General features: G+C 41.2%; 1 protein-coding gene across 1 annotated transcript in view; it reads right to left on the bottom strand.

The window, feature by feature from the left end:
• The window catches only part of LOC141117581 (uncharacterized), a 1161887-nt gene that overhangs the window by 79807 nt on the left and 1057534 nt on the right, over nt 1–24546 (bottom strand). Inside the window, exon 16 of the mRNA XM_073610493.1 lies at nt 10287–10451. Within this exon, the coding sequence (XP_073466594.1) occupies nt 10287–10451 (165 nt within the window). The remainder of the gene's footprint in view (nt 1–10286; nt 10452–24546) is intronic.

Genomic DNA, 24546 nt, shown 5'->3' with positions numbered 1-24546 from the left:
CAATTTTGTTTTTTGGTGTCCTTCGACAGCTCTTTGGTCTTCACCATAGTGGAGTTTGGAGTGTGACTGTTTGAGGTTGTGGACAGGTGTCTTTTATACTGATAACAAGTTCAAACAGGTGCCATTAATACAGGTAATGAGTGGAGGACAGAGGAGCCTCTTAATGAAGAAGATACAGGTCTGTGGGAGCCAGAAATCTTGCTTGTTTGTAGGTGACCAAATACTTATTTTCCACCATAATTCGCAAATAAATTCTTTCAAAAATCAGACAATGTGATTGTCTGGATTTGTTTCCACATTTTGTCTCTCATAGTTGACCTATACCTATGATGACAATTACAGGCCTCTCTCATCTTTTTAAGTGGGAGAACTTGCACAATTGGTGGCTGACTAAATACTTTTTTGCCCCACTGTATATAATTTTTTTCTATTCTGTTCTATTGTTTTTTCTATTCTAGTCTTTTCTAATAGAATTTGATTTCATTCTATTTCTATATAACCATTTTCCAAAGTTCGAATTTCGTATAGAATGAATTCGAATTCAAATAGAAAAGATTAGAATAGAATAGAAAATAATAGAAAAATAATAGAATTCGAATTTCGTATAAAATGAATAATTTGAATTTGAATAGAAAAGATTTTCTAGTCTATTATAATCTTTTCTATTCAAATTCAAATTCATTTTTTCGTATAGAATGAATTCAAATTTGAATAGAAAAGTTTAGAATAGAATAGAAAAGAATAGCATAGAAAAACTATAGAACAGATTAGAAAAAATATAATATATATATATTATATTTTATTCTATTCTGTCTATTGTTTTTCTATGCTGTTCTTTTCTAGTTTATTCTAATCTTTTCTATTTGAATGCAAATTCATTCTATACGAAATTCGAATTTCGGAAAATGGTTATCTAGAAATAGAATGAAATAGAGTGAAATCGAATTCAAAGACTAGAACAGAAAAAACAATAGAACAGAATAGAAAAAAATATTATATATATATATATATATATATATATATATATATATATATATATATATATGTATATATATATATATATATATATATATATATATTGGGTTTACCCCTGTGGGCTCGGTCCTGTCTCCTGGCCCGTTTTGAAGGGGAGGTGGGGTCAGGGGATAGGGACAAATAGGGGCCGCGGTCAGAGTCCTACCCTAAGAATTGTGGTTCACCTTAATAGATCTGAAGGTGACACCAAGGCCAGAGTTAGGTCTGGGTGGGAGGTGGGGGGGGCGGATGGGAGATAGGGGTATTGGGGAAAAGGGGGAGAGGGGGGTTTGGGGAGGGAAGGTGCCTGGGGGATCCTCTGGTTTTGCACAAAAAAGTATAATTGTCCTGTTGAAACCCAAGTAAGGGGTTCCCAATTCAGGGAAAAATGGAAGAAGAGACAATCTTAACTTTTATGACCTACAATGTAAGGGGCCCAAATATCCCCACTAAGAGATATAAGATCTTAGAAGAACTCAGACGACATGGGGTAGGGGTGGTCTGTTTACAAGAGACTCACTTGTCCCACAAGTCTAATGTGAAATTGTACTCGGTTCATTTTCCAACATGGTATTATGGAGACACTATCACAAAGAGAGCCAGGGGTGTAGCGATAGGGTTTGCAAAAGACATCAGATTTGAACTTGTCATAGGCTGACAGATCCAGAGGGAAGATTTCTCTTTCTCAGAGGCAAACTAGGTAAAATGGAGTGCACGCTGGCAAATATATCTGCCCCGAACAAGAACCCGATTAAATATTTGATGGATATTCTGGGAAAGCTGATGAATTTTAAGAGAGGGTACATGAAGTCTGGACAGTACGTCCCGTGTGCAGGAGACAAATAAAGTTCAATTGAAAAGGATAAAACAAAAACTTCATGCGTGTCAATTAGTAGACATATGGAAGATCCTTAACCCTAAAAAACAAGATTTTACATTTTTTTCTCCTGTACACGGGACGTATTCAAGGATAGACTATATCTTTGTCGAACATAGACTGATCAAGTGGGTGAAACACTCTGGTCTAGAAATATCAACATTATCGGATCATTCCCTGGTAAAAATGAATATGGTGATTCCGGGTATTGCCAGACAGTCACACGCTTGGCGCCTAAATGAACAGCTTATTTAGGATGAGGAGACCTCAGAAATCGTAAGAAAAGAATTAGAACAATATTTTGAAAGCAACGACACAGGAGAGGTAGCAGGATCTACCTTGTGGGAGGCACACAAGGCCTACATAAGAAGGATCCTAATAAAAATTGGGTCAAGGAAAAAAAAGAGAGATCAGAGAAAATTAATAAACTAACGGAAAAGATTTATAGATTAGAGCAGGAACATAAGAAACATCAGGGTAATCACATAGAAACACTTCAAAAGTTAGTCAGGAAAAGGGATGGATTGAAGGAGCTCATAGAACAGGAAACAAGAGTTTTTAATAGAATATCCAAAGAAAGATACCAGTGGGGAAACAAGGCCAGTAGAAACCTCGCCCAGATGTTGCAAAAGAAAAAATCTTTACATTATATAGACAAAATATTAACAAAAGAAGGGAAATGGCTCATTCTACTAAGAGAATAGCGGAGACATTTAAAAACTACTACCAGGATATGTACGCAGTAGCACACGATAGGGGTCAGACAGAAGATAAAAAGAATAAAAGGATAAAAAACTTCTTAGAACAGGCCGGTTTGCCCAGAATCCCAGAGAACATGAGAGAAGTAATTGAGTCCCCAATAACAGAGGAGGCAATAGGTAGGGCTCTAGCGGATTCAGCCAAAGGGAAGAGTCCTGGCCCGGACGGATTTACAATGTATTATTATAAAAAGTTTGGGTATATTCTCATTCCCAGGCTATGTCAATATATGAATGGCCTGGGGGCAGATTATGAAACGAGTGAAGAAGCATTGTCCGCTATCATCACAATCATCTTGAAGGAAGGGAAAGACGGGACAAGGTGCTCCAGCTATAGGCCCATCTCACTGCTGAATGCAGATACAAAACTGTACACCAAAGTCCTAGCAGGTCGGATTAAAGGAGTGATGACCCTCCTGGTACACCTGGACCAGGTGGGTTTTACGCCTGGCAGGGAGGGGAGAGATAATGGCGTGAGAACACTCCTCCTTCTGCAGAAGATAAAAAAAGGGGCCCCCGGGCCTACTTCTGTCGATAGATGCTGAAGAGGCCTTCGACAGGGTAGACTGGGGGCTCATGATTCAGACTCTGGAAATAATGGGAATCGATCCAAGAATGATCAAGTGGATCAAAACCTTATATCATCATCCATCAGCAACCATAAGAATAAATGGCGTATTGTCTACACATGTCAAGATGAAAAACGGGACAAGGCAGGGATGTCTGCTATCCCCGCTCTTATTCGTACTCTCCCTGGAACCTCTACTGGCCACGGTGCGAGCGAACCCCGATAAAAGCGGATTTAGGATTAGGGAGGAGGAGCATAAACTTGCAGCATACGCGGACGATGTATTGTTTTACATTGCCAATCTGCGTATCTCATTGTCTAACTTACTAAAGACCTTGAAACATTATGGTGAGATCTCCAACTTTAGATTAAACGCTGTAAAGTCAGAAATCCTCAACATAAATATATGTAAGACAGATGAATTAGCTCTTAAAACAGAATTTAAATTTGCCTGGACGAGAGAACTGGATTATCTGGAAATTAAATTAGCAAATACCATGAATAGAATTTATAAAACAAATTTTATAACACTATTTGAGGAGGTTAGAACCGAATGCAATAGAATAGTAGGGAGGCCTTTATCTTGGTTTGGCCAGATAAATATCATAAAAATGGTTCTTCTACCAAAGATCTCTTATAAGTTTCAGATGTTGCCAATAGCTCTGCCTTTATTTTATTTTAAAAAACTAAAAACAATAATTATGAATACAATATGAAAACATAGAAAACCGAGAGTCATTTATGCAGTCTTAAGGCAGGTAAAGGAAAGGGGAGGCTTAGCGGTTCCAGATACATACAGTTACTCTAAAGCCATTGTCTTGTCAAAAGCGGTGGAATGGGCCAAGGAAAAAAACAAAAAAAGATGGGTCAAGATAGAAAAAACACTCAGCGAGGCACAATTAGGAAAAAATAATTTGGAATCCACCACACTTCAGAACGATTGATGTAAACACACCTTCACTCACACGGAATGTTTTAAAAATATGGGATAAAATGTACAAACAATTAAATGGGAGTTACAATTCTCCACTAATTGGTCTAAAAGATAATGAGTTTTTTGCACCAGGGGAAAAGATAACAGGAGGAAATTGGATAAAAAAAAGACATAACACAGTTAAGAGACATATTAAAAAAAGGGAAAATTCTTTCACGTTTAGAGTTAAAACACAGCAATAATTTTTTGTTGATAGACGAGTGGAGGTATCTCCAGCTGTATCACTTCACCCAGAGTCTTCCTCACCCTATTAGATCAGGAGATGAGTTGACTTCCCTGGAGAGGATGTGTTGTACGGATAAGGCCAAAAAGATGATCTCCAAGCTCTACAATCTGGTGTTGAAGGTGAATGAGGTGGAGATACGCCATACAGTAGGAAATGGGAAAAAGGAGCTGGGGTCACAGAGGGATCACGTTAGCATTGGAAAAATACTGACCTTGACACCTGGCTCAGCGGTGGATACTAAAACCGTGGAAATGAACTACAAATGCTTAACGAGATGGTATACTAGGCCTGATAAAATCTCTAAATACCAAAAGGATAGATCAGCAGAGTGTTGGCGAGGTTGTAGGGTTCCCGGGACTATGGCTCATATTTGGTGGTTTTTGTCCCAAAATCAGAAATTATTAGAGAAAGATTATTCATTATATAAAAGAAATCACTAAAATAGAAATCAGGGAGGACCCATGGGTGGTGTTATTCCACGAATTAGAGGGAGAAGTGAGGCAATATAAGGACACTTTGATACCACATCTCTTAAATGCGGCCAAAAAAATGATCCCTAAGAACTGGCAAGAGGAAGAAAGCCCTCCAATATGGGATTAGATTAACACAGTAGAAGAAACTTTTAACTTGGAAAACCTAAGAACAAATTTTGAAGATAATAATGAAGGATTCAGAGCGAAATGGTCTGGTTGGAGGGAGTTTGAAAGATCGTGGAGTTACATCGAGGGGTTAAGATAAGAGTTTCGATTTGGGAAGTAGACAAAATAAAGTTCTCTTACAGGGCGTATACGTAGAGGTGAGGGGGGGTGGGAGAGGGGTAGGGGGTGGGTTTTTTTTTCTGGAGGGGGCACTAAAGAGGAAGATATATGGGATTATTTGTCTTTTATACCTTTATTACTGCATATGTCAAACCACAATGATGTGACAAGAATTGGGTTAGCAATGAGCTGAAAGGCGATTGAAGCTTCCCTACTTTGAGTCTACTGATGTGGAAAAAAAAAAAAAAGAAAAACAATAGAACAGAATAGAAAAAAATATAATATATTCTATTCTAATCTTTTCTATTCAAATTCAAATTCATTCTGTACCAAATTCCAATTTCGGAAGATGGTTTTATATATATATATATATATATATATATATATATATATATATACAGTGGGGACGGAAAGTATTCAGACCCCCTTACATTTTTCACTCTTTGTTATATTGCAGCCATTTGCTAAAATCATTTAAGTTCATTTTTTGTCCTCATTAATGTACACACAGCACCCCATATTGACAGAAAAACACAGAATTGTTGACATTTTTGCAGATTTATTAAAATAGAAAAACTGAAATATCACATGGTCCTAAGTATTCAGACCCTTTGCTCAGTATTTAGTAGAAGCACCCTTTTGATCTAATACAGCCATGAGTCTTATTGGGAAAGATGCAACAAGTTTTTCACACCTGGATTTGGGGTTCCTCTGCCATTAATCCTTTCAGATCCTCTCCAGTTCTGTCAGGTTGGATGGTAAACGTTGGTGGACAGCCATTTTTAGGTCTCTCCAGAGATGCTCAATTGGGTTTAAGTCAGGGCTCTGGCTGGGCCATTCAAGAACAGTCACAGAGTTGTGAAGCCCTACTTCGTTATTTTAGCTGTGTGCTTAGGGTCATTGTCTTGTTGGAAGGTAAACTTTCGGCCCAGTCTGAGGTCCTGAGCACTCCAGAGAAGGTTTTCGTCCAGGATATCACTGTACTTGGCCGCATTCATCTTTCCCTCTATTGCAACCAGTCGTCCTGTCCCTGCAGCTGAAAAACACTCCCACAGCATGATGCTGCCACCACAATGCTTCACTGTTGGGAGAGGTGATGAGCAGTGCCTGGTTTTCTCCACACATACCGCTTAGAATTAAGGCCAAAAAGTTCTATCTTGGTCTCATCAGACCAGAGAATCTTATTTCTCACCATCTTGGAGTCCTTCAGGTGTTTTTTTTTGGCAAACTCCATGTGGCTTTCATGTGTCTTGAACTTAGGAGAGGCTTTCGTCGGGCCACTCTGCCATAAAGCCCCGACTGGTGGAGGGCTGCAGTGATGGTTGACTTTCTACAACTTTCTCCCATCTCCCGACTGCATCTCTGGAGCTCAGCCACAGTGATCTTTGGGTTCTTCTTTACCTTTCTCACCAAGGCTCTTCTCCCCCAATAGCTCAGTTTGGCTGGACGGTCAGCTCTAGGAAGGGTTCTGGTCATCCCAAACATCTTCCATTTAAGGATTATGGAGGCCACTGTGCTCTTAGGAACCATAGGTGCAGCAGAAATTTTTTTGTAACCTTGGCCAGATCTGTGCCTTGCCACAATTCTGTCTCTGAGCTCTTCAAGTAGTTCCTTTGACCTCATGATTCTCATTTGCTCTGAAATGCACTGTGAGCTGTAAGGTCTTATGTAGACAGGTGTGTGGCTTTCCTATTCAAGTCCAATCAGTATAATCAAACACAGCTGGACTCAAATGAAGGTGTAGAACCATCTCAAGGATGATCAGAAGAAATGGACAGCATCTGAGTTAAATATATGAGTGTCACAGCTAAGGGTCTGAATACTTAGGACTATGTGATATTTCAGTTTTCTTTTTTTAATAAATCTGCAAAAATGTCAAAAATTCTGTGTTTTTCTGTCAATATGGGGTGCTGTGTGTACATTAATGAGGAAAAAAATGAACTTAAATGATTTTAGCAAATGGCTGCAATATAACAAAGAGTGAAAAATGTAAGGGGGTCTGAATACTTTCCGTCCCCACTGTATATATCTATGCTATTCTTGTCTATTCTATTCTAAACTTTTCTATTTGAATTTGAATTCATTCTATACGAATTTCGTATAGAATGAATTCGAATTTGAATAGAAAAGATTAGAATAGAAAATAATGGAAAAGAATAGACTAGAAAAACAATAGAACAGAATAGAAAAAAATATAATCTCTCTCTCTTTCTATATATATATATATATATATATATATATATATTATATATATATATAAAACATCGTTCGAAATTCGAATTTCATATAGACTGAAATCAAATTTGAATAGAAAAGATTAGAATAGAATAGAAAATAATAGAAAAGAATAGCCTAGAAAAACAATAGAACAGAATAGAATAAAAAATATATGTTATATTGTTTTTCTAGTCGATTCTTTTCTATTATAATAGAAAATATTATAATATTATATTATAATAGAAAATAATAGAAAAGAATAGCCTAGAAAAACAATAGAACAGAATAGAATAAAAAATATATATGTTATATTGTTTTTCTAGTCTATTCTTTTCTATTATTTTCTATTCTATTCTAATCTTTTCTATTCGAGTTTGAATTCTTTCTATACGAAATTTGAATTTCAGAAGATGGCTTCTGAAATTCGAAATTCGTATAGAATGAATTTGAATTTGAATAGAAAAGATTAGAATAGAAAATAGAAAAGAATAGACTAGAAAAACAATAGAACAGAATATAATATATATATCTATATCTATATCTATAGATATAGATATATCTATATATAGATATATATCTATATCTATATCTATATCTATATCTATATATATATATATATATATATATATATATATATATATATATATATATATATATATATATATATATATATATATATATCTATCTATATAGATATATATCTATCTATCTATCTATATATAGATAGATCTATATCTATATATAGATATATCTATATCTATATATAGATATACATATAGATATCTATAGATATATAGATATATAGATATATCTATATATCTATAGATATATATATAATATTATATTATATTCTGTTCTATTGTTTTACTAGTCTATTCTTTTGTACTCTAGTCTAGTCTAATCTTTTCTATTCAAATTCAAATGCATTTTATACGAAATTTGGATTTTGGAAGATGGTTTTATATGTGTATTATATTTTCTCTATGCTGGTCTATTGTTTTTCTATGCTAATCTTTTCTATTATTTTCTATTTTATTTTAATCTTTCCTATTTGAATGCAAATTCATTCTATACGAAATTCGAATTTCGGAAAATGGTTATATAGAAATAGAATGAAATATGAGAAATAGAATGAAATTGAATTCTAATAGAAAAGACTACAATAGAAAAAACAATAGAACAGAATAGAGAACAGAATAGAAAAAAATATTATATTTAAAAAATATTATATATATATATATATATATATATATAAAAACATCCTCTGATATTGGAATTTGGTACAGAATGAATTTGATTGATTAGAAAAGAATATATTATATTTTTTTTCTATTCTGTTCTATTGTTTTTCTATGCTATTCTTTTATATTATTTTCTATTCTATTCTAATCTTTTCTATTGGAATTTGATTTCATTCTATGCGAATTTCACAAAATGGTTATATATAGTTTACTTTTTCAAATTCGGTTACATTTTTTCGAATGCGGTAGAATTTTTTCGGATTTGATCGTTTTTTTCTAATGCGGTCAAATTTTTTCAAATGCGGGCAAATTTTTTTGAATTCGAATACGAAACTAAACAAATCCCGAGAATGAATGTAACGAATGCAACTAATTTAACAAAACGAATTTAGTTAAATAACGAATCAAAGCGAAACAAAACCAAACAAATTTTTTCATCCTGCACATGTCTAATATCGGTGGCACTCACTCCTCCGCTCACAATCAGAGGGAGATCGATGGGGATCGGCATATAACATGCACCCACGATTTCCCCCTCATTTTAAGGGGAAAAAGTGCGTGTTATACGCTGATAAATAGGGTAGTTATTATTTCAGATTTTAGAATTTTTGGGTTTTCTAATTTTCGGATTTTTGTCCTTATTTTCGAATTTCCAAATTTCCGAATCTTCAAATTTCCAAAATTTCAATTTTCGAATGTTCAAAAAAATTTATTAAGAGGGTTTTTGTTCATCTGAATATTTCCGAATCAACAAATTTGACGAATTTTGTTTGAAAAACTAATTCAGATTGAAACTAATTGCACATGTCTAATCACTCGCATTGTGCTATAATCTCCTTGTGTATGGAGCATGAATGGTATCAGCAGACAGTGTGAGGCCAGAATAAGCATTGCTAGAGATTGGATGGAATGGTTTTGTTCTCTGATATTCTCTGCTGATAAGAGGGAAGTATGGAGGAGATCCCTCAAGACTGAATAGCAGATTTGCATCACAATAGCAAAGTGGTTATCACTTCCACCTGGCAGCACTGGGGTCATCGGTTTGAATCCCAACCACAGCACCACCTGCCTGGAGGTTGTATGATCTCCCTGTGTCTGTGTGGGTTTCCTCCCACACTCCAAAAGACATGCTGTGAGGTAATTGGTCCTATTATGTGTATGAATGTGAGTTAGGGACATTAGATTGTAAGCTCCTTCAAGACAGGGACTGATATCAATTTATAATATGTGTGTAAAGTACTGTATACATTGTTCTCAATATATAAATAAATAAATATATTGTAATCAATATTAGATAAAATGACAAGACAGGAAGGTCATATGAGGCTCTGATTGGTGATTGCAGTAAATTCAGATTCTCCCGTGTATGACCTCCTATAATATCATCTATTTCACTTACGAGACAAAACAGAATATCAGGTTTAAAGAAAGAATTATGTCATGGCTAATAGAGTGTTAAGATTCAAGAATTACCGAACATTCCAGGATTAGCTATTTAATGAGACAACAAAGGAGAACCATATAATTACATTATATTATTAATTATTATTATCATATTTATATATTATTTATGTAGTTTAGATATAAAACTGTCCCAGAATATTATCGTCTCAGTCAGTCCTGTAACACTCACTGTAATTCCTCTATCTGGCTTGTTGTCAGAACTTCCATCAGATCCCTGAAATGAGGACCCTCCAGATTGTTCTCAGACAGGTCCAGTCTCCTCAGTGTCCGGCTATTTCTTATTCCAGATGCCAGATGGGGGCAGGAACTGTCTGTCAGGCGATTAGACATCAAACTAGAAGAGAAAAATGTTACCAGTAGAAAAATAATTTCTCCCCCAGGAATGAATGTAACTATTCTCTGCAATAATGGAACTAATTTCTCTTTATTGGAATAATTTATATCAGTTCACTTTATAACACTCCAGGAAATAGAATTTTATAAGAAAATTATTATATTATAATGAAGTAGACACCACAATATTATCATCCATGTGTAGAGACGGTGATATCTCCATATGAACTTCCTGTCACCTGACTATTCTGATCAATCACTAGCAATGCTGATCCCGGCCTCACACTGTCTGCTGATACCATTTATGCTCCATACATAAGGAGATTATAGCACAATACGAGTCATGTCAGTGGTATTCTGTATTTCTCCCCCAGGAATTAATGTAACTATTCTCTACATGAATGGAACTCATTTCTCCTTATTGGAATAATTTATATCAGATAATTTTATATAAAACTCCAGAAAATAGAATTTAGTCAGAAAAATACTATATTCTAGAGTGGGTGACTGGGGACAAAGAGAAGGCATTTTTATTAAATCATTTCTTCAGCTCTGTGTATACAAACAGGCATGGGGGGGCTCGTGTCCATAATGGGGTTGGTAGTGATACAGCCCCAAATGATCCACAATGGCTCATAAATGATCTGGTCCAGACATATTTAGACAGAATAAAGGTGGATAAAGCACCTGGACCAGATGACATCCACCCATGTTTCCTAAAAGAATTGAGCTCTATCATTTCACAGCCATTGTTTCTGATTATTAAATGACTGGAATAGTACCACTTGATTGGCGTAGGGCCAATGTGGTGCCTATATGTTAACCACTTCAGCCCCAGAAAATTTTACCCCCTTCCTGACCAGAGCACTTTTTACAATTTGGCACTGCGATGCTTTAACTGTTAATTGCGCGGTCATGCAATGCTGTACCCAAACAAAATTTGCGTCCTTTTTTTCCCCACAAATAGAGCTTTCTTTTGGTGGTATTTGATCACCTCTGCGGTTTTTATTTTTTTGCTATATAAACAAAAAAAATTTTGAAAAAAAATTCTATTTTCTACTTTTTGTTATATAAAAATACAATAAACAAAAATTTTAGTTATACATTTAGGCCAAAATTTATTCAGCCACATGTCTCGGGTGAAAAAAATCAATAAACGTATATTTATTGGTTTGCACAAAAGTTATAACGTCTATAAACTAGGGTACATTTTCTGGAATTTATACTGCTATTAGTTTATGCACCTCTCATTTCTTGAGGTGCTATAATGGCAGGGCAGTAAACCCCCCCAAATGACCCCAAAATGGGTGTCTGCTTTTTGGGTGTCTATTTTTTGGAAAGTAGACACCCCAAGGAATTTGCTGAGAGGCTTGTTAAGCACATTGAATATTTTATTTTTTTGTCACAAGCGATTGAAAAATGAAAATAAATAAATAAATTACACAAAGTTGTCACTGAAATTATATATTGCTCACACACGCCATGGATATATGTGAGATTACACCCAAAAATACATTCTGCTGCTTTTCCTAAGTACGGGGATACCACGTGTGGGACTTTTTGGGAGCCTAGCTGCTTACAGGACCCTGAAAACCAATCACCCTTTTCAGGATTTCTAAGGGCGTAAAAAGGTGACTCCTCACTACCTATAACAGTTTCGGATGCCAAGATAGCACAACCCCCCCACAATGACCCCATTTGGGAAAGTAGACACCCTAAGCTATTTGCTGAGAGGCATGTTGAGTCCATGGAATAACTTTATATTTTGCCACAAGTTTCGGGAAAATGGCAAAAACATTTTTTTTCACAAAGTTGTCACTAAATGATATATTGCTCAAACGTGGCATGGTTATATGTGAAATTACACCCCAAAATACATTCTGCTGCTTCTCCTGAGTATGGGGGTATCACATGTGTGAGACTTTTTGGCAGACTAGCCGTGTACAGCCGACTCCCATATACCCATGGCACGTTCAAGCAATATATAATTTAGTGACAACTTTGTGTAAAAAAATAGATACAAATTTTAATTTTCCCTTGTGGCAAAATATAAAATATTCCATGGACTCAACATGCCTATCAGAAAATAGCTTGGGGTGTCTACTTTCAAAAAAGGGCTCATTTGGGGGGGTTTTGAACTGTCCTGGCATTTTACGCACAACATTTGAAGCTTATGCCACACATCTACCACTCTTCTAACCACTTTAAGACAAAGCCCTTTCTGACACTTTTTGTTTACTTGAAAAAAATTTTTTTTTTGCTAGAAAATTACTTTGAACCTCCAAACATTATATATTTTTTAAAGCAAAGGCCTTACAGATTAAAATGGTGGGTGTTGCAATTTATTTTTTCACAGTATTTGCGCAGCGATTATTCAAATGCAATTTGACACTTTTTTTAATTTTAATGTACTAAAACACACTGTATTGCCCAAATGTTTGCTAAATTATAAAAGATGATCTTATGCCAAGTACATAGATACCAAATATGACATGCTTTAAAATTGGGCACAACCATGCAGCAGCGGCAAACTACATACATTTTTGAAAGCCTTTAGCCTTTCCAGGTTACCACTTTAGATTTACAGAGGATGTCTACTGCTAAACTTACTGTCCTCGATCTCACATTTGTGGTGATACCTCACATGCATGGTGCACTTGCTGTTTACATATGACATGAGACCGAAGCTTGTGTTCGCTTTTGCACGCAAGCATGGAGGGACAGGGGTGCTTTGTTTTTATTTTTATTTTTTTGTATTATTTATTTTTCTTTTTTATTTTATTTTTACACTGTTCTTCATTTTTTTAATCATTTTTATTGTTATCACGGGGAATGTAAATATCTCCTATGATAGCAATAGGTAGTGACAGGTACTCTTTTAAAAAAAAATAGGATCTATTAGACTCTAGATCTCTCTTCTGCCCTCAAATGATCTGACCACAGCAAGATTGGTGTGATAAGATGCTTTCCTAATTTCCCAACGGCGCTGTTTATATCCGGTGAAACCAAAGTCATGAAATGCTCGTAGCTTCCGGTTTCTTATGCCGCGTACACATGGTTGGACTTTCCGATGGGAAATGTTGGATATGAGCTTGTTGGAAAGTCTGACCCTGTGTATGCTCCATCGAACATTTGTTTTCGGACTTTCCGCCAACAAATGTTTGCTAGCAGGTTCTCAAATTTTACACCAACAAAATGTTGTTGTCTGACTTTCTGATCATGTGTACACAAGTCCGTCGCATAAAATTTCACGCATGCTCAGAAGCAGAAGTGGCCAGTCTTGTAAACTAGCGTTCGGAATGGAGAATTACCATTCGTGACATGGCAAATTAGGAAATCTCCAAATGCAGCGCACAATTCTCTTCTTCTTTAAAGGGATAATAATGAAGCAGCTTTGGTGGTGATACTGATGGAGTTAATGCAAACAAATTTTCAAAGGCTTTTTTTTCAAATGATATCAAGAATAATAATAATAATAGTACAAAATAAAAAACGCAAAAAGAAAAGCGTGAATCAACACTCACAAAACTTTTACTAACATGAAATTAGCAGAAGGAGTCCAAAGGGTGGCGCTAAAGAGCTGAAAAACCATGTAGTACGTCTAGTACGTCACTACATTCATAATTATTGGCCGAAATTTGTGTGACCGTGTGTATGCGAGACAAGTTGGAGCCTACAACCTTCAAACAAAATTCCACGATTCTGTTGCTGGAAAGTCTGATCGTGTGTACGGGGCATTAGACATAGAGATGATTGGAGCCCTTCTGGTCTTCGATTAGCTCTATGGTCAGGTGGCAGAACCACCGGCTGCATTCTCAGGTTCCCCGGTGGGACAGGAGAGCCTTCCTTCCCACTGCTTGTAAAAGCAGTCTAGTGGCTAATTAGCCGCTAGGATTGCTTTTACATAAAAGCCAACTGCTGGCTGAAAAGAAATATATCAAGATGACACCTGTCAGGGCTGGGCTCAGCCCTTCCTTCTCTGAGCTGGCTGCTCAGCTGTCGGCTAATTGCCAGCTCCTATCTCTCCACACTTATTCAGCTGTTGATGATATCCTGCTTGTCAGTCCTGCCTACTTAAGCTGTCCAGCCCAGAGGATCTCTGCCTTCACCTTAGTCAACATCACAGAGATGCTCTCCTGCATTGCTGTTAAAAGACTTGCTTGGCTGACATCCCTTCTGGCTCCAGATCCTGCTTGATTTTTTAATACGCTCATCTCTGGCTCCCTGACGTTTGGCTTGTCTGACTATCCATTCCGGTTCCTGAACTCTGGCTATGTTTTGACTACGTTTGTTCTATTTACTTTTACTATGAAACAAGTGTGATTTAACTGTACTTCTGTCTCTGTCTGATTTCATGGTTTCTGACAGTAGGCGAAGGCCATAAATTCAGAAGATACAGTCAATCCACTTGTTGGTAATATTTTTTCCAGATTGGATGAGCAAGATCACCACATGGATCAGTTTACCATGGCGTTACAAATGCTCCTGAGTCGCACGGCTCACCTGGAATCTCCCACTGTAGCTGGTCCGGTACAACCTGAGTTGCAGGCCGTCCCTGCTGCTGCGCTAGTCTCTGTGCAGGCACCTGCCTCATGCATTACCTCTATAAGAGGTATGTCTGGTTCTGCTCCGCTTCCCTAGCGATTTGAGGGAGATCCAGTCCAATGCAGAGGGTTTCTCAACCAGATTGAGATATACTTTGAGATGCTGCCCCAGGCGTTTCCCACCGACAGAAGCAAAGTAGGTTTTGTGATATCTTTGCTCTCTGAGAGAGCCTTGTCCTGGGCAAACCCTCTATGGGAGACACAAAAACCTGTTGTCTTGAGTTACCCTAAGTTTGTGGCCTCCTTTAAAAGGGTATTTGGAGGGGGCGTGGCCTGACGAGGCATGGAATAGGACGCACGTGAGAGGAGCTCCGTCCATTAATCCTCCGAACCCGCTAACCCTACCACCCTAGGACATCCTGACAGACTCGAATCGGCATGGGAAAGACCCAGTACCAGTCCTCGCCATGTCTCCACCCAAAACGCAAAAAGCTACCCTGGCTAAACTTGACCAGTACCGTTGCCAGGAGAAGGACAACGCCGAGGAAGATGGCGACGGCTCGAGTAGCGGGCAGGCCGCACCAGGAGGAGACACGGAAAAAGTTTTGCAGGCGATCACATTCTGTCGAACCTCACTCACTGCTCAAATTGAGGAAGTCAAAGTGGACATTTCTCTCATACGGCAAGATCTCCAAAAGCTCCAAGAGTGGGTCAAAATGGCTGAAACCCACCTGGGAGAAGTCGAGGATGCCATTCCGCCGCTGCAAAACAACTCAGACCGCATACAACTACAACTTAACCAGATCATGTCCAAACAGGATAACATGGAAAATAGGCTCAGGAGGTGCAACCTCCGATTTATCGGGCTTCCTAAAGGAGCAGAAGGCAAAGATCCCACCACCTACCTGGAGCAGCTCCTGATTGACACTTATGGGCGTGAGGCCTTCCCCCCAACCCTGGCAGGGGAAAGAGCCTATCGCATGCCTGCGAGACCTCCTCCCCAGGGGACTCCCCCCGCACGTTCATTGCTAAGTTCTTGAACTTTAAATATCAGGATGCAGCTCTGCGGATGGAGAAAGGGAATATCCACCTGGGGAATTCCAAGATCGCAATTTTCCCGGACTTCTCGTCTGAAGTGCAGCGCTGGCGCCAGGGCTTAACAGAAGCGAAGAAATAACTTCAGATAAAGCACCTGAAGTATTCTATGCTTTTCCCAGCATGCCTCAGAGTGGAAAGACATGGCTGGGTCTTCTTTTTTGAGGACCCGGAGGAGGTCCCCACGTGGTTGGAGTGACTGGAACCTGCCAGAAATGCAGTCGAGTGACTGATTTGCACCCAGCGGCAACCATATTGATTGATCACCTCCACAACCACACATCTGCACATGACAGCAGTACTCATCATTCGCACCGCAGCCCGGTATGTCTCCCCCTAATTGTTTCCCCCTGACTGCCTTTCCTGTTTACTATCTCATCCTGTTACCCTGGGGAACTCCAAATTCCCCCATTACAGCCTTTTGAATACCACTTAACTCCCTGTGCCCCAAGAGCCGGGTTATTGCTGTAAAGGGTCCCGATAGCTGTTTTATCCCTTCACGTTATATTTTTGGGATCATAATTGTGGAGCAAGTGTTATCCTTTAACTCTCCCTCAAGTTACAGCAAATTTTTCGCCCCCCCCAGCAACCGGAACATACATCTCCTTTACCCGAGACTACAGAGAGTTGGCACGCATGCTACCCACATTGCACTCTCGGTCCAAATTGCAGAGAAGGCTGGGTATCCACCCGTGGGTTATACATCATTCTTGCTCCCAGCTCATGCCAGCCTCTGCAGCTCTCCCGTACAATAACAAGATACTTTGCTTTTTGTTTTTTTTCTCGGTTACTATTCATTGTTGGCTTTGGGTGTATGCCCGCATCAGTTGGGGAAGATGCAGGGCGGGGAGGGGGGAAGGGGTTAACAGTTTTCACATGTTAAATTGCAATACGACTGAACTTATGAATATCTATAGGTTGCAGAAATGGAAAGATGTCTATTCATGTAAGTCATATACAGAACTAATGCTAACAATGAAGTGTGCACATTATATTTTGTTTCTTGCCCAACTCAAGGAGAAGGGTCCCTGGGTCAATGCTGAAGTATTACACTATCTGTTTCCAGTACTATGGCCTTGTTAAAGTTACTCACCTGGAATGTTTGTGGGCTGGGGGATAAGGTCAAGAGATCAGCGGTCTTCTCTTTCCTCAAATAACAAAAAGCAGATATTGTGGTGTTGGTTGAGACGCATGTAGAGGGCCAGCTTCAGATGTCACTCCGCCGTCCATGGATTGGATGGCCTATCATTCAACCCATTCCTCTCATGCACGCGGGGTGTAAATTCAGTGCACTTTGAGTGATATTCAGTCTGATCCGCAGGGACGTTATGTGTTTCTCTCTGTTAAAACCATTTTTGTTATTAGCATTTTATGTACCTCCTCCGTTCAATACTACTATTGTTACAAAGGGCTTAATGTTGATGATTGGACACCCTTCAATACAAGCCATATGATTGGGGGATTTCAACACTACTTTAAATCCTGGCCTTGACAGACCACAGACGGCCCCCCTACCCGTCACGGCTCCAACCCACACCAGATTCTCTAGACTCATTTCCACCTTTAACCTTATTGACACCTGGCGGCATACATTTCCGCTTACTAGGGCCTATTCGTGCTTCTTGGCCACCCACAAAACTATGTCCCGTATAGACATTTTTATGACCAACACTCTCGCTCCAAGATTACTGGAAGCCGAGTTCTCCCCCAGACTACCTTCAGACCACAGCCCCTACTGGATTACCCTCTCTATCCCGATGAAAAACCACCCCACACAGGGCGTCTGAATCCATTTTGGCTTTCCCTGTTGTCGGAGGATGACGAGCTCATGAACAACTGGAAAACGTATTTCTCGGAGAGTGACAGTTCTGCTTCACCAGCCATTGTCTGGGAGTCCTTCAAATTGCATGCCAGATGGATTTTGACTTCTCGAATTAATAAAATCAAGGCTGACTCAGCAGCTGCTATAGACAGGGCACTGCGGGATCTGTCCTCCTCTGAGCAATTATACACAATGAACCCCTCTCCTGCTGGGCCTGACCTACTCAGGTTACAAATAGGGATGAGCCGAACGGACTGAGAATTTGCACGAACGTTAGAACCCCATTGACGTCTATGGGACTCGAACGTTCGAAATCAAAAGTGCTCATTTTAAAGGCTAATTTGCATGGTATTGTCCTAAAAAGGGTTTGGGGACCCGGGTCCTGCCCAAGGGGACATGTATCAATTAAAAAACAACTTTTAAAAATGACCATTTTTTCGGGAGCAGTGATTTTAATGATGCTTAACCACTTGCCGCCCGCCCTATTACAGAATGACGGCGGCAAAGTGGTTTGATATTCCTGATCGGATGTCATATGACGTGATCAGGAATATCTAGCCGCTGCGCGCCCCCGGGGGCAAGCATCGCGGCAATCGTTGTTGCGGGGTGTCAGTCTGACACCCTGCAACACCGATCTAGGTAAAGAGTCTCCGACGGAGACTCTTTCCCACGTGATCAGCCGTGTCCAATCACGGCTGATCACAATGTAAATAGGAAGAGCCGGTGATCGGCTTTTCCTCACTCGCGTCTGACAGACGCGAGTAGAGGAGAGCCGATCGGCTGCTCTCCTGACAGGGGGGGTCTGTGCTGATTGTTTATCAGCACAGCCCCCCCTCGGATTCTACCCAGGACCACCAGGGATGCCGCCCAGGACCATCAGGGAAGGGATCCACACTGGACCACCAGGTATGCCCCTAGACCACCAGGGAAATGTCACTGTGTGCCCAGGCAGCTGCCAATCTGTGCCCAGGCAGCTGCCAGTCAGTGCCCACTGCAATGCCTACCACTGCCAGTGCCACCAGGGATGCCCATCAGTGCCTCATTTTAGTGCCGCGTATCAGTGCCCATCAGTGCCACGTATCAGTGCCCATCAGTGCCCAGCAGTGCCGCCTATCAGTGCCCATCAGTGCCCAGCAGTGCCGCCTATCATTGCCGTCTATCAGTGCAACCCTATCAGCCTAGCAGTGCCCAGCAGTGCCGCCTTTCATTGCCCATCAGTGTCGCCCATCAGTGCCAAACAGTGCCACCCAGTGCCACCCATCAGTGCCCATCAGTGCCGCCTATCAATGCCCATCAGTGCTGCATATGAGTGCCACCCATCAGTGCTGCCTACCAGTGCCCATCAGTGCCGCATTTCATTGCCCATCGTCAGTGCCCGTCAGTGCCCGCTCATTGGTGCCACCTCATTGGTGCCGCCATATCAGTGCCTGTCAGTGCCTGTCAGTGCCGCCTTATCAGTGCCCATCAGTGAAAGAGAAAACTTACTTATTTACAATTTTTTTTAACAGAAACAAAAGCAAAACTTTTATTTTTTTCAAAATTTTCGGTCTTTTTTTATTTGTTTAGCAAAAAATAAAAACCGCAGAGGTGATCAAATACCACCAAAAGAAAGCTCTATTTGTGGGAACAAAATGATAAAAATTTAGTTTGGCTAAAGTGTAGCATGACCGCGCAATTGTCATTCAAACTGCGACAGTGCTGAAAGCTGAAAATTGGTCTGGGCAGGAAGGCGTCTAAGTGCCCTGTATTGAAGTGGTTAAAGTAAAAAAAAAAGTGAAATATTCCTTTAAATATCGTACCTTGGGGGTGTCTATAGTATGCCTGTAAAGTGGCGCATGTTTCCCATGCTTAGAACAGTCCCTTCACAAAATGTCACTTTTAAAGGAAAAAAAGTCATTTAAAACTGCTTGCGGCTTTCATGTAATGTCGGGTCCTGGCAATATGGATGAAATTCAGTGAGACAAACGGCATGGGTACCCCCCAGTCCATTACCAGGCCCTTTGGGTCTTGTATGGATATTAAGGGGAACCCCGCACCCAAATTAAAAAAGGAAAGGTGTGGGGCCCCCAGGCCCTATATACTCCGAACAGCAGTATACAGGTGGTGCAAACAAGACAGGGACTGTAGGTTTGTTGTGTTTTGGACCGAACAGAACCGCTCGGTACTCTTGTTTCTGTCCCCCTGGCCAAAATAACCTTCAATGTAAAAGTGTGCACACTCGACACAAATCACTGACACGGACACGTTCAGTAAGTTTGGTACTTCTGTAATTTACTTCCTGGGCTCAGGCTAATATACCATGAGCCGGATATTTTGTTATCAAATGAAATATCAAATAAGACAAGCGTGTACAAACCACAAATTATACATATTCATTATTGTGACGAAATATAAGCTTTTGCTGGGTTATATCTGTATAAAGGAATAGCAGACTATCATAGCTAAATATGATGTCTTGTTTTCAGTTCCTGTTTCTCTTGAGTGTAGTCTCATAGGCCTGAAAACAGGTGCAATCTTCTTCTTCTTAACTTTGTTCTTTAACTCTTACAGTTCTGTTCCACATGAAGGGAGAAGCTGGCAAACATCTAATTTGAGCATGGTTAAGGCTAATAGCTGGTTATATGAGAAGCACTTATATCTATGCGATTATATTAGAAATAGGCATTTTATCATGGCACTCATAATCACATCCACTACAGTTGTTAAGTACAATCAGTTTGGAATTTTGAACTGGTACATTTTTAATGTGTTTAGCTCCAGCCAAAAAATCTATTTTAAGCTTTTTGGAAAACCTAGGGAAGGGTTATCACCCCTGTGACATTTGTTTTGCTGTCTGTGCTCCTCTTCAGAAGATTTCATCTCACTTTTTGTCCCAATGACAAAAGTTTTTTGAAAATTTGCTTTTTTTTGTGAAACAAGGATTGGTGATAAAGCATCAGTGGAAAGGAGAAAAGTTTTTCCCATATTAACTCTTACAGGAGAGAATTTCCCTTCCTAGGGGTAGATTTCATCTCACTTCCTGTTGTCTCCTTCCGTTTGCAAGTAGGAGTCGTTTGTAAGTTGGATGTTCGAAAGTAGGGGCCTGCCCTATATACTCAGAAATTTGGGCCTTAGGTGTTGTTGTGGCCACAACACTGTAAGCCCTCACAGGGCCCTGCTGTGAAATATTAGATCAAGAATTGTAATTACATGCCCCTGTGCAACAGAAGCAGAAAAATTGGGCCTTTGGTGGTGGTGCTGGTGCCACAACACTGTAGGTCCTCACAGATACTCTTGGTGGGCGCAGAAACGGGCCCTGCTGTGAAATATTAGATCAAGAATTCTAATTATATGTCCCTGTTGAACAGGGGCTGAAAAATTGGGCCTTAGGCACTGGTGCTGGTGCCACAACACTGGAACCCCTCACAGATACTCTAGTTGGAGCAAAGGAACTAGCCCCGCTGCAAAGAATTGCATCAAAAATTGTAATTACACGCCCTGTTAAACAGGGGCTGAAAAATTGGGCCTTAGGCACTGGTACTGGTGGCACAACACTGCAACCCCCCACAGATACTCTAGTTGGAGCGCAGGAACTAGCCCTGCTGCAAAGAATTGCATCAAAATTGTAATTACACGCCACTGTTAAACAGGGGCTGAAAAATTGGGCCTTAGGCACTGGTGCTGGTGCCACAACACTTCAATCCCTCACAGATACTCTGGTTGCCACAACACTGGTGCCACAACACTGCAACACTGGTGCCACAACACTGCAACCCCTCACAGATACTCTATTTGGAGCGCAGGAACTAGCCCTGCTGCAAAGAACTGCATCAAAAATTGTAATTACATGCCCCTGTTAAACAGGGGCTGAAAAATTGGGCCTTAGGCACTGGTGGCGGAAGTGGCGGCACCCAGAACCAAAAATGTTCTTACAAGCTATCAGCATGATCATTGAGGAGGAAGAGGATAATTACTCAGCATAACAGGATAGTCACTCAGCATCAGCATAGGCAGTCTTTGAAGGGATCTGACATTTCAAGAAAATGTATTCAGTTACATCAGCATCAGGTGCTTCGTAGCTGGTGGTGATCCAAGACTGATTCATTTTTATGAAGGACAGTCGATCGACCGAGTCGGTGGACAGACGCACCCTGTGATCGGTTACAAAGCCTCCAGCAGCACTGAATGTGCGTTCTGAAAGAACGCTGGATGCAGGACAGGCCAGTAGCTCAATTGCATACTGTGCAAGCTCTGGCCAGTGATCCATCCTCAAGACCCAGTAACCCAGAGGATTTTCGGTGGGAAAGGTGTCCAAGTCAGATCTTGCCCCTAGGTATTCCTGCACCATGTAAAACAGACGATGGTTGCTGGAACCGATCATACCTTGGGGCTGCGGACTAAAAAATTGTCTGAACACATTGGTCAGACGGCCACCTTCTCCACTGCTCCTTCTTTGACTGACCGAAGCCTCAGCAACACGTTGTCCAGAAACAGGAGTTTGTAACCTCCCAGTCTCTGGGAACGCGTTGCACAGACCTTTCTGCAAGGCCTCCCAAAGATGTTTCATCCTCTGCTCCCTCTGAGACGGCAAGATAAGGTCCGCAACCTTACCCTTGTAACGTGGATCAAGGAGGGTTGCCAGCCAGTATTGTTCCTTCTCCTTGATACCACGAATATGAGGATCCTTCTGCAGGCTTTGCAGGATCAGGGAGGCCATGCAGCGTAGGTTTGCTGAGGCATTCGGTCCGGAGTCCTCTGAGTCACTAAGGACGACATGATCCACAGCCACCTCCTCCCAGCCACGTACAAGTCCATGTGTTTCTTTGGACTGTAAATGATCCCTTAAAGACTGCTGCTGATGCTGAGTGCCAGGCTCCACCTCCATACTGACACAATCCTCCTCCTCCTCGTCCTCTTCCTGTGTGATCAACGGGCACGCAGGAACACTGTCTGGATAAAGGGGGCCTTGAGAGCTAAGGAAGTCCTCCTCTTGCTGCCTCTGTTCTGCCTCAAGTGCCCTGTCCATTATTCCATGCAGCGTGTGCTCCAACAGGTGGACAAGGGGGACAGTGTCACTGATGCATGCACTATCACTGCTCACCATCCTCGTGGCCTCCTCAAATGGTGACAGGACAGTGCATGCATCCCTGATCATGGCCCACTGGCATGGGGAAAAAAAACAAGCTCCCCTGACCCTGTTCTGGTGCCATAGTCACACAGGTACTCATTGATGGCCCTCTGCTGCATGTGCAGCCGCTGCAGCATGGCCAACGTTGAGTTCCACCTGGTGGGCATGTCACAGATTAGACGGTTCTTGGGCAGGTTCATTTCCTTTCGGAGGTCTGCCAACCGAGCACTGGCATTATATGACTGGCGGAAATGCACACAGACTTTCCTGGCCTGCCTCAGGACATCCTGTAAGCCCGGGTCCCTGCCCAAGAACCGCTGCATCACCAAGTTAAGGACGTGAGCCAAAAAGGGAACATGGGTCATTTGTCCCTGTCGGAGGGCGGAGAGGAGGTTGGTGCCATTGTCGCAAACCACCATTCCTGCCTTAAGTTGGCGTGGCGTCAACCACCTCTGAACCTGCCCCTGCAGAGCTGACAGAACCTCTGCCCCAGTGTGGCTCCTGTCCCCCAAGCACACCAGCTCAAGCACAGAGGACAAAGCACAGGAAGAGGCCATGGAGGAAGAAGAAGAGGAGGGGTGGAGGAGAGAGGTGTGTCAGAATCATTAGTAGTGGCATTTTGGAGGTGTGGTGGCGGAACAACCTCCAACACTACTGCACCTTGTCCTGCATCCTTCCCAGCTGCCAGCAGAGTCATCCAATGCGCCGTGAAACTTAGGTAACGTCCCTGTCCATGCCTGCTGGACCATGAGTCAGCGGTAATATGAACCTTACCGCTGGCCGCCCTGTCCAGCAAGGCATGGACATTGCCTTCCACATGCCGGTAGAGAGCTGAAATCGCCTTCCGTGAGAAAAAGTGGTGTTTGGGTACCTGCCACTGAGGAAACGCACATTCCATAAACTCACGGAAGGGGGCAGAGTCTACCAACTTAAAAGGTAGCAGTTGAAGTGCTAGCAATTTTGCCAAGCTAGCATTCAACCGCTGGGCATGTGGATGGCTGGGAGCAAACTTCTTTCGGCGGTGTAGCAGCTGGGGCAGGGAAGTTTGCCTGGTACAATCTGACATCGGTGTACTGAAAGCAGATTGCCCACAAGTACTTGGCTGTAACACACCTAATTCTACACCTTCATTCCTCTCAGTGCAGGTCTCAGAGAGAACTGAAGGTATAGTGGGGTTGGAGATGTCAACTGATAAGTGGCAAGGAGAGGTCCTCTTTGTTCTTTGGTGTGGGTCTTTTAGGTATGCTTGCCAACGAACTGCATGGCAGGTCAACATGTCTGGTCAAGCATGTGGTGCCCAAGCGGGAGATGTTTTGGCCACGCGAGATACGCTTGAGACAAATAGCAGCAGCGCCCTGCACATGCAGAGCTTTGTGGTGTGATGCAGTCAGTGTGCTGCCCTTAGGCTGGCCCCTGGAGGGCATCCTGCCTCGTGGTGATGTGCCTCCTCCTCTCTCCTATCAGGCACCAACGTTGAGTCAGTGACCTCATCATCCCCTCCCTCCTCATCACTGGAGCACACCTGGCA

This window comes from Aquarana catesbeiana, linkage group LG13, assembly GCF_042186555.1.
Source record: "Aquarana catesbeiana isolate 2022-GZ linkage group LG13, ASM4218655v1, whole genome shotgun sequence".
Lineage (NCBI taxonomy): Eukaryota > Metazoa > Chordata > Amphibia > Anura > Ranidae > Aquarana > Aquarana catesbeiana.
This window is presented reverse-complemented; position numbering and strand designations above follow the sequence as displayed.